This window comes from Leptosomus discolor, chromosome 5 (genome assembly GCF_034619465.1).
Source record: "Leptosomus discolor isolate bLepDis1 chromosome 5, bLepDis1.hap2, whole genome shotgun sequence".
Taxonomy (NCBI): domain Eukaryota; kingdom Metazoa; phylum Chordata; class Aves; order Leptosomiformes; family Leptosomidae; genus Leptosomus; species Leptosomus discolor.
Genome location: NC_141395.1, coordinates 69,871,738 through 69,882,427, shown reverse-complemented (window position 1 = coordinate 69,882,427; position 10,690 = coordinate 69,871,738). Strand labels below are relative to the sequence as shown.

General features: G+C 70.6%; 2 protein-coding genes across 4 annotated transcripts; both read right to left on the bottom strand.

Moving 5' to 3' along the window:
• Window positions 1-5: 5 nt before the first annotated feature.
• On the bottom strand, window positions 6-2,884 carry CYC1 (cytochrome c1). The gene is made up of 7 exons (XM_086466285.1): window positions 2,801-2,884; window positions 1,913-2,106; window positions 1,649-1,775; window positions 818-975; window positions 518-678; window positions 319-419; window positions 6-194 (listed from the first exon to the last, which is right to left on the bottom strand). Exons 1-7 carry the CDS (start codon window positions 2,882-2,884, stop codon window positions 90-92), a joined length of 930 nt encoding a protein of 309 aa, XP_086322411.1. The 3' UTR covers window positions 6-89.
• Window positions 2,885-3,892: 1,008 nt separating this feature from the next.
• On the bottom strand, window positions 3,893-8,873 carry GPAA1 (glycosylphosphatidylinositol anchor attachment 1). Of its 3 annotated transcripts, none has more exons than XM_086466279.1 (12): window positions 8,800-8,873; window positions 8,523-8,702; window positions 8,277-8,388; window positions 8,045-8,192; window positions 7,381-7,482; window positions 7,087-7,283; window positions 6,798-6,994; window positions 5,827-5,980; window positions 5,664-5,747; window positions 5,385-5,581; window positions 5,140-5,310; window positions 3,893-4,213 (listed from the first exon to the last, which is right to left on the bottom strand). In XM_086466279.1, the coding sequence occupies exons 1-12, from the start codon at window positions 8,871-8,873 to the stop codon at window positions 3,970-3,972; spliced, it is 1,860 nt and encodes a 619-aa protein (XP_086322405.1). In that variant the 3' UTR covers window positions 3,893-3,969. The 3 variants fall into 3 exon arrangements, with proteins under 3 accessions (XP_086322405.1, XP_086322406.1, XP_086322404.1); XM_086466280.1 differs by having other exon boundaries at window positions 5,385-5,589; window positions 5,693-5,747; XM_086466278.1 differs by having other exon boundaries at window positions 5,385-5,663; window positions 5,698-5,747.
• Window positions 8,874-10,690: the final 1,817 nt, after the last annotated feature.

Sequence of the window (10,690 nt, the reverse complement as noted above, 5' to 3'; positions counted from 1 at the left end):
CCCCCCCTGGGGTGGGCGAGCGGTGGCGGCCGAGGGCGATGTTAAATAAGGAGCTGGGGTGGGGTGGGGGGGCACCCCGCTTCCCCCCGTTATTTGGGGGGCCGGTAGACCATTTTCCTGCTCTTCAGTACGGACCATTTGTGGCGCTTCATGTAGTAGAGGAGAGGGACGAGGAGCCCCGAGAGCATCAGCACCTGGGGGCGGGGGAAAGGGGTTGAGCTCTGCCCCACCGAGCCACCGCCCCGGTGCAGGGCAGGGGGGGGGGCGGTTTGGGGACCGTGGAGGGGACACTGAGCCCCCCCCAGGGCACGCACCCACCTTCAAGCCCATCCGTTTGCGGTGGTCGTGCTCCGGCTCTGCCGCCCACCGCAGGAACGTGCAGACGTCCTTGGCGATCTGCGACATGGTGGCCGGGGTACCTGGGGAGGCGGGGGAGGAGGGAGCTGAGCCCCCACCCCGGGAAACCGGCACCCCCCTCCCCCCCCGCGGGACGGCGCCGCCCCGGGGCCCCTCTTACCGTCGTCGAACTCCAGGATCTCGTTGTAGATGGGGGGAGCCATGCCGATGGCCTGGCCCGGGAAGTAGGGGTTGTAGTACAGCCCCTCCCGCACCGTCACGCCGGCCGGGGGGTCGCAGTAGCCGGTGAGGAGGGAGAACACGTAGTCCTCGCCGCCGTGCCTGCGGGGGGGGGCGGGCACAGGAATCAGTCAAGACCCCCCCGAAGCAGCGAGGCTGGGGTCCTCCTCCCCTCGGCGGGCACCCCTGAGCTCCGCGGGGGTCCGGGACCCACCGAACGGCCCCGGCGGCGGCCCCTTACCGGGCGTTGACGATGTAGCTGAGGTCGGGGGGCAGCGCCCCGTTGTTGGCGGCTCGCGCCGCCTCGGCGTTGGGGTAGGGCTTGGGGAAGGCGTCGGAGATCTTGCCAGGGCGCGTGAACATCTCGCCGTTCTCGTCGGGGCCGTCCAACACCTCCACCTGCGCGGGGCGGGGAGGGGGGAAAGGGACCTGAGCTGGGGGGCGACGGGGCACCCGGCACGGCAGGGCCACCCCGGGGCGTGGGGATGACACACACATGGGGGCACCGGGCACGGCAGGGCCATCCCGGGGTGTGGGGGGACACACACACATGGGGGCACTGGGCACGGCAGGGCCATCCCGGGGCGTGGGGGGAACACACACATGGTGGCACCGGGCACGGCAGGACCATCCCGGGGTGCGGGGACACACACACACGGTGGCACTGGGCACAGCAGGGGCATCCCAGGGCGTAGGGGGAACACACACATGGTGGCACCGGGCACGGCAGGACCATCCCGGGGTGCGGGGACACACACACACGAGGGCACCGGGCACGGCAGGGCCATCCCGGGGCGTGGAGGGACACACACACGGTGGCACCGGGCACGGCAGGGCCATCCCGGGGTGTGGAGGGACACACACACGGTGGCACCGGGCACGGCAGGGCCATCCCGGGGTGCGGGGACACACACACGGTGGCACCGGGCACGGCAGGGGCATCCCGGGGTGTGGGGACACACACACACACACTGGCACCGGGCACGGCAGGGCCATCCCAGGGTGTGGAGGGACACACACACGGTGGCACCGGGCACGGCAGGGCCACCCCAGGGTGCGGGGCCACGCTCACCTCCTCAGCCAGCGCCTTGGCCTCCGCTTCGGTGTGGCTGACGCCGATGAGGTTGCGGAAGGCCAGGTACTCCATGCTGTGGCAGGCGGAGCAGACCTGCTTGTACACCTGGAAGCCGCGCCGCACGCTGGGAGGAAGAGGAGGATGAGGAGAAGGCGACGGGGCCGGGGGAGGGGCGGGGGGGGCGGCCTCGGTTTCCCGGCCTCGGCTCCCCCCGCCTGTGTCCCCGTGTCCCCGTCGCCGCCATCCCTCCCGTGCCGGTACCTGCCGTGGTCGAGGGCGTCCAGCATGCCGCCGTGGCTCCAGGGGAAGCTCGGCGGGTGCATCTCCAGCTCGCCCGCGTCCAGGGCCGAGCGCAGGGCCAGGGCCAGGCCCCCCCCGCCCGCCGCCAGCAGCCCCAGCGCCGACAGGGCCACCCGCCCCCCGCGGGAGAGGCCACCGAAGGACGACATGGCGGCCTGGGGGGGGGGACGGACACACACACAGGTCTGTCAGGGACCGGGGGGGGCGGCGGGGGGTGCAGCCTGGGCACGGGGCAGTGGGGGGACCAAGGGCACCGGGCTGGGAGAGGGGAGAGCGGGCAGGATGGGAGGGGGGGGGGGGACACCGGGGACACCGGGCTGGGATGGCAGGGGGACCGGGGACACTGGGCAGGACGGAAGGGGGGACGCGACACCGGGCAGGATGGGAGGGGGGGACACCAGGCTGGGATGGGCGGGGGAGAACCGGGGACACCGGGCAGGATGGGAGACAGCGGGCGGGATGGGAGGGGGGGGGTACACCGGGCTGGGATGGGGCGGGGACACGCACACACACACCGGGGACAGCGGCCTGGGGTGGAGGACATCAGGGGAACCGGGGACACCGGGCAGGGCCAGGGACGGGAACCGGGGGCACCGGGCAGGATGGCGGCGGGGGGTAACCGGGCCCGCTGTGAACGGCTGGGGGACCCCGAGCAGGGCCGAGAGGGCGGGAACCGGGGACGGCGGGATGGGGGCGAACCGGGGAGGCCGGGCGGGCTCCGGGCGAACCGGGGCCACCGGGGCGGGCGGGCGGGCGGGCGGAGCAGCGCCGCTGCCGCTCGGTTCCGGGGCCGCCCCCCCTCCCGGTGACCTTCACGGCGCGGGGACCGGCGGCGGGTGCGGGTCTCACCGGGGCGGGCGCGGTCCGGGCCCGCGGCAGCAGGAGGCGCCCGTAGGGCCGCAGCGGGAGGCTCCGCACCGCCACCGCCGCCATCGCTCCGCTCCTCCCGGCGGCCGCCGCGCCGAGGTCGAGGGGACGCCGACGGGCCCGCTCCGGACGTGACGTCCGATCCCTGACGTCACCCCGCCGCCGGAAGCGGCGTCACGGACACCCACCGCCCCCTCAGTGTGTCCGCCCGTGTCCCGTGTGTGTGCCGGCCCCCCCCCCCCCCCCCCCCCAAATCCCCCGTTGAACAAAACCGGCTCCGCTCCTGTCCCGGCTCCGCCTTTATTGCAGCGCTGCGGCCCCCCCGGTACGGACCGGGGAGAGACACCCCCCCCCCCCCCCCGTACACACCGTGCCGGGACCCCCCGGTGCGGACAGGAGAGAGACACCGCCCCCCCGTACACACCGTGCCGGGACCCCCCGCTACGGACCGGGGAGAGACACCACCCGCCCTGCACGCCGTGCCGGGACCCCCCGGTAGGACCGGGGAGAGACCCCCCCCCCACCCCCCCTCGTACACACCGTGCCGGGACCCCGCAGTATGGACCGGGGAGAGACCCCCACACACCCCTCCCCGTACACACCGTGCCGGGACCCCCCGGTACAGACCGGGGAGAGACACCACCCGCCCTGCACACCGTGCCGGGACCCCCTGGTAGGACCGGGAGAGACCCCCCCACACCCCCCCGTACACACCGTGCCAGGACCCCGCAGTATGGACCGGGAAGAGACCCCCCCACACCCCCCCCTGTACACACCGTCCCGGGACCCTGCAGTATGGACCGGGGAGAGACCCCCACACCCCCCCGTACACACCGTGCCGGGACCCCCCGGTAGGACCGGGGAGAGACACCCCTCTGGGACCCCCCCAGTACAGACCGGGGGAGCCCCCCGACCCCCCTGACCCGCAACACCAGGGGCTGCAGCCTCGAACCGGGGGTCCCCAGCGGCAGCTGCCCCCACCCCAGGGCAGGACCCGCTGCCACCCCCTGGGGGGGGGCTCGGCGGCTGGGGTCGGCGTCCCTGGGCCGTGGGGATGGGGACAGGGACGGGGACGTCACCCCTGCCAGCGCCCCGGCCCCGCTGTCCGTCCGTGGGTCCATCCCTGAGTCTGTCCGTCCGTGGGGGTCCCCTCACTTCCAGAAGAGAACGTTCCAGAGCAGCAGCCAGGCCGGGTAGGCGCCGAGGGCGAGGAAGGGGAAGAGGAAGGAGCCGTAGAGGTGGTGCTGGAGCAGCCCCTCGGCCACGGCCGCCAGGAAGAGCTGCCACCCCTCGCCCGCCGCCGCCGGCGCCTCCACCAGCTCCCGCTCCAGGAAGATGCCCAGCAGCAGCGTCACCGCCGGCGTCGACAGCACCAGCAGCGCTGCCAGCAGCACCCTGCGGGCGAGGGGCGCCGTCAGACCCCGCGGACACCCCCCGGGAGACCCCCCCGCCCTGCGCAGAGACACCCAGCACCACCCTGGCTTGACCCTGGCATCCCTCCACTGGGGAGAGACTTGGGGACCCCCTGGCGTCCCCCTGCCCTGGAGAGAGACTTGGGGAACCCCCTGACATCCCCCTGCCCTGGGGAGAGCCCCCAGCATCACTCAGGAAGAGCCCCCCCCCCAGCATCCCCCCACCCCATGCAGAGACACCCCAGCATCCCCCTGGCTTCCCCCCTGGCATCCCCCTCACCCTGGGGAGAGCCCCCAGCATCACCCAGGAAGAGCCTCCCCCCCCCATCATCACCCCACCCCAGGGAGAGCCCCCGGGTCCCCCCAGCACCCTCACGTCCTGGGGAGAGCCCCCCTGGTGTCCCCCCACTCCAGGGAGAGCCCCCAGCATGCCCTGGCATCCCCCCGGTGTCCACCCTGCCCTGGGGAGAGCCCCCCCAGCATCCCCTGGCATCCCCCTGACCCTGGGGAGACACTTGGGGAACCCCCGGCATCCCCTCCACCCTGGGGAGAGGCTTGGGGACCCCCCAGCATCCCCCTGCCCTGGGGACAGCCCCCAGCATCACCCAGGAAAAGCCCCCATCCCTGGCATCGCCTGACCCCAGGGAGAGCCCCCGGTGTCCCCCCAGCACCCTCACACCCTGGGGAGAGCCCCCCTGGTGTCCCCCCACCCCAGGGAGAGCCCCCAGCAGGCCCTAGCATCCCCCTGCTGTCCCCCCACCCCAGGGAGAGCCCCCCAGCATCCCCCTGGCTTCCCCCCCCGCCCGGGACCCAAGGAGAGCTCTCGGCAACCCCCTGGCATCTCCCCAGGCTCCCCCCCAGCGGAGTGGGGGTCCCGGCCGTGTGTGTCCCCCCCCGCCCCCAGCTCACTTGGGGCCGGTGGGCTGGACGGCGGCGGCGGCGGGCACCATGGTGGCGGCCAGGAGGAAGCCGAGGGAGAAGTTGAGGAGGGCGAGACAGCCCAGCTGCAGCGCCAGGTACAGCAGCGCCAGCAGCTTCAGCGTCATCCAGCCCCGGTCGCTGCCGGCGCCCGCCAGCACCCTGCGGGGACGAGGTGCTGAGCCCCACGGACCCCCCCTCCAAACCCCCCCCAAACCCCCCAAACCCACCGGTACCTGTGGGTGTTGTGGGGCAGGGCCATGCCGGCCACGTAGATGGCGATGACGGTGAGGACCACGGCCTCCGACTCGGAGACGGGGAAGTGCTGGGTGGCCACGTGCTGCCCCAGCACCGGCAAGAAGTAGAGGGCGAGCCCGGCGGCGTGGCAGATGAGCACCGGCGGCACCAGCGCCAGCAAACCGGGACGGGGCTCCTGCGGTGAAATGGTTGGGGTGAGGATGGGGGGGTGGGGGTGGGTGGGGAGGGGGCCAAAAGGGAGGGGAAGGGCCCCCGACCTCCGCGGCGGCGCGGTCGCCGTCCCAGAGCCGCTCAGCACCGCCCGCCTCGCTCTTGCTCAGCTTCATCCAGAGGTCCAGGGCGTTGGGGGGGGGGCGTCAGGGAAAGGAGCGGAGCGGGTTTGGCCGACACCCCCCACCCCCCACCCCCGAAAAAGGATATCTTGAGGACGAGGACGAGGATGAGGAAGCCGAAGGCCGGCATGTAGAGGCCGATGGAGACGAAGCGGGACAGGGAGGGCAGGAGGTAGAAGAAGTAGGACTGGTGCAGCCGCTCCAGGAGGTTGTTGAGCTTCCGAAACATCCCCTCCAGCGTCCTGCGGGCACGGCGAGACGGGGGGATACACGCTGCGCCCCCCGGGGACACACACACGCCCCCCCCCCATCCCCCGTTGTCTTAAAATGAATCGTTTTTTGCTGGGTTAATTTCTTGGGGAGAGTGTCCGCAGGCTGATTCACTTTGTGGCCATGCAGGTGGCTAGCTGGTATTTAACAATAATAGTAAAAGCATCTTTAAACCAAATCCCCCCCTAGTTAGAAATTCAGAACTGGAAAAAAAAAAAAAAAATCAACCTAAGTTGATTGACTTGCACAGTGAAATAACCAGGGGAAGCATTCACTGGGGGCTGAGGCTGATTCTGTTAGAAGAAAGGAGGCTGATTGTGAAATAAATATTAAATAAAACGCCTCATTCAGTTCTGCAGCTTTCACAAAAGCTGTTTGGAAGACACTAGCAACCTTTAAAAAACACGCTTTGAGCTTTAAATAATCACAGAATAGACGCCGCTGTCCAAAGTACGGACTAAGAGACGACCTGTTGGAAGGATTTCCCTGGATCGCCTGCCGTTTAGAAAGTCTGACAGCTGACGAGCTGCAGCGCAGACACATAACGCCTCTGGCCAAAAGGCAGAGTTTGAAGCCTGGAGAGCCTTCTGTTTCCTCACCAGGTCCAGGAATTTGAATTTTTAACATGTATTTTGTAGGCAAAAGGACTGCGCTACAAGACACTGGATTCAAGTAAGTTCCTCTTAACGGAAAACATCTTGGCAAACCCAGAATTCCTGCTGTGCCCCCCCAGGGACAACACACCCCCCCCCCCCCGGCGTCGTGCCCCCCGCCCACCCCGGCACTCACTTGCCGATGGCGGCCATGTCGTACTTGTACTGGCGGAAGCTGTTGATGCCGCGGAGGGTGATGGCCTCGATGCGGTAGCGGAGGAAGAGGCCGTGGTGGCCGCCGGGCCGCCCCGAGGCCTGGCCCAGCACCATCAGCAGCAGCGTCTGGAGGCTGCGGGCGTAGGCGGGCAGCGAGTCCCAGTCCGAGCGCGGCAGCTGCGGGGAGACCCCGGCTCAGCCAAGGGGGGCCGGGAGGGAGAGACCCCCCCCCCCCCCGCCCCCCAACCGCGTCCCGCCGCGGCGCTGACCTTGCCCTGGATGGTGCAGAGCAGCCCGTTCTTCTGGCAGAAGGCGTGGAAGAGGTTGAGGAGGTCGAGGTTGGGCAGCTGCCCGTTGAGCCCCTCGGCCGCCACGTCGAAGCTGGTCACCACGTCGCTGCTCAGCTCCAGCGCCACGGCCGCCTGGATGGCGCCCGCCCGGCCCGGCGCCCCCGAGGAGCGCACCTCTGCCGGCGGCGCGGCAAGTCAGCGGTGGCACGGGGACCCCAACGTTGCCGCCGCCGCCGCCGCGAGCCACCGCCCGCCCCGCCATGAGCCTCTCACCGGTGAGGTTGACGTCGTGGTAGGCCTCCAGCCAGGCCTCCATGCCCAGCAGGTCGTGCTCGTTCACCAGGAAGATGAGGTCCTTCGCCCAGTAGATCTGGCCTGGAGGCGGCGGGGTGGAGGGGGCAGCACCGGCTCTGCCCCAGCAGAGCCTGGCACAGCCCTGGCATGGCCCAGTGCCTGGTCTGGTGCTCAGTGGAGCCCCAGTGGAGCCCAGACCCTGCACAGGCAGAGCCTGGCACAACCGTGGCATGGCCCAGTGCCTGCACTGGTGCTCGGTGGAGCCCCAGTAGAGCCTGGTCCCAGCCCTGGCAGAGCCTGGCACAACCCTGGCATGGCCCAGTGCCTGGTCTGATGCCCAGTGGAGCCCCGGTGGAGCCTGGTTCCTGCCCTGGCAGAGCCCAGTCCCTGCCCTGGCAAAGTCTGGCACAGCCCTGGCAGAGCCAGCCTGGTCCCTGCCCTGGCACAGCCCTGGCACAGCCTTGGCAAAGCCCAGCAGGACCCCGGCACAGCCTGGCACAGCCCCAGTGGGACCCTCTCCCCATACAGCCCCCCGGAGCAGAGGCACTCCCACCCCTCTCCTCCGCCCCACGGCCCCTAAACCCCCCGAAAGGGTGCCGAATCGTCCATCTGTCCGTCCGGGTCCCTCCCCCCGGGGCCTCACCTCGGAAGTAGGAGGCGAGGGCCAGCATCAGCCCCACGGCCTGGTTGTTGTGGGGCCCCTCGCTGCAGGGCACGCTCAGCACCAGCGCCTCGGTGCTGGCGGCACGGGGCGCCCGCAGGATGCCGTACACGTTGGTGCCCTTCACCATCTGCCGAGGGGAGGGAGGGCTCAGCCGGGACCCCCGCCCCGGCAGCGGAGCTGGTGGGGGGGTCTCTACGGCACCGGTACTCACGTATCGCTCGCGGGTCTCGTCGGGGAAGGGCAGGGTGCGGGCGAAGGGCTGCCGGTGGACCTCCAGCCCCAGGTTCCACATCGTCTTCTCCAGCCAGGCCACCGGCATACCCCTGGGGAGGTGGGACAGGCGGGATGGACCCCCTTCCTTCCCCCCAAAACCCTTTCCTCGGGGATTGGGGGCCGGGGGGGGCAGATTTTGTGCCACACCCCCCCCCCCCCAAAACCCTGAGCCCCTCGACCTCACCCCGCTTTCTTCTTGTGGCCGGCGAACTCGCGGGCGTAGGAGAGGGCCCTCTCGCCGAAGCCGAACTGCTCCTCCACCATGGTGGAGCCCATGGCGTTCTCCGACATGTAGGTGCGGGGGGCGAGGGGCGGGAAGGCCAAGGCCAGGAACCAGCCCAGCCCGGCCACGTAGCTCAGGGCGCTGCGGGGGGGACACGGAGGGGTCTCAGGGGAGTGTGGGTGGGTGGGGTGTCACACCCCCCCCCCGTCCCCCGTGGAACCCCCCCCCCAGGACTCACCAGAGCGGCGTGTTGAGGCGCAGGACGAGGCGGGAGAGCGCCCGCCGGCAGTGGGGGTCCGACAGCAGCCCCATGGCGGGGGCGGGGGGGGGGGCGCCGAGCCCGGGCTGCTGGGGGGAAGGGGACGGGGGGGGGGGGGGTGAGGATGGAGGCGCCGGCGGCACGGGGAGGGGGGCTGCCCCCCCCCCCCCAGACACCCCTGGCCCGCGGCTCAGCACCGATCCAGCCGGGCCCCCCAGCAGGAGCCCCCGGCCCCCCCGCGCACCCCCTGGGCCTGGCCCCAAATGCCCCGGCCCTGCCCCCCCCCGGCCCTGTTCCTGTCCCCCCGTCCCCCGCTGTCCCTGCCCCCCACACCCCTGCACCCCACGGCCCTCGCCCCTGCACCCCCCCGGCCCCGTCCCTGCCCCACACCTCGCCCCCCCCCCGTGCCCCCTCCCCTCTCACCCCCCCCCCCCCCCCCCCCCCACCTCTGGGTCCCGCCGCCCGGCCAGGCCGCTCAATCGCCGGCGGAACGGGTCAGGCCGAGGGGCGGAGCCCAGAGACATCGATGGGCACCGCCCGCCCCGCTCCGCGCATGCGCCGGCAGGTGTGCAACGGGGGTGGGCGTGGAAAGGGGTGTGCTGGGGGGGGAGGGGAGGAGTGTGAGGGGGTGTGCAATGGCAGTGGGCGTGCAAGGGGGTGTGCAATGGCAGTGGGCGTGCAAGGGGTTCAGGGGGGTGTGCAAGTGGGTATGCAATGGCAGTGGGCGTGCAAGGAGTTCAGGGGGGTGTGCAAGGGGGTGTGCAATGGCAGTGGGCGTGCAAGGAGTTCAGGGGGTGTGTGCAAGGGGGTGTGCAACGGCAGTGGGCGTGCAAGGAGTTCAGGGGGGTGTGCAAGGGGGTGTGCAATGGCAGTGGGCGTGCAAGGAGTTCAGGGGGGTGTGCAAGGGGGTGTGCAATGGCAGTGGGCGTGCAAGGGGTTCAGGGGGTGTGTGCAACGGGGTGTGCAATGGCAGTGGGCGTGCAAGGGGTTCAGGGGGGTGTGCAAGGGGGTGTGCAATGGCAGTGGGCGTGCAAGGGGTTCAGGGGGTGTGTGCAAGGGGGTGTGCAATGGCAGTGGGCGTGCAAGGGGTTCAGGGGGTGTGTGCAAGGGGGTGTGCAATGGCAGTGGGTGTGCAAGGGGTTCAGGGGGCTGTACAAGGGGGTGCGTGTGCATGAGAGGGTGCTCAAGGGGAGAGGGGGTGCAAGGGGGTCGGGGTGGGCGTGCAAGGGGGGCTGCAGGAGGGAAGCGGAGCTGTGTGTGCCAGGAGGGGCGTGCAAGGCAGGGGCCGTGCCGGGGAGGGCACCGCAGCGCTGGAGTCCAGCTCATGGCGTGACACACGGCACACAGCGTGGCACACGGGGTGACACACAGAACACGTGGCGTGACACATGGCACACGTCACACACAGCACACATGGCCTGACACACATCACACACGCCCTGACACACGGCACAACACACGCCCTGACACACGTGACACACGGGGTGACCCACGGGGTGACACACATCACACGTCACACACAGCACACATGCCCTGACACACACCCTGACACACGTGACACACGGTGTGGCACACAGCACACATGCCCTGACACATGGCACCACACACGGCAGCCGTGGCGTGACAGACGGCGTGACACACGTCACACACGTCACATCACACACGCTCTGACACACGTCACGGCACATGCCCTGACACACAATGTGATACATGGGGTGACACATGGCACACGTGGCACACACAGCACACACGCCCTGACACGTCTCACGGCACACGCCGTCACACCTTTATTGCCGAGGCCCTCGTTCCGGCGCCGCGCCCCCCCCCCCCCCCCTCTGGTGGCACCCACCGTCCCCATCCCGTCCCGGTG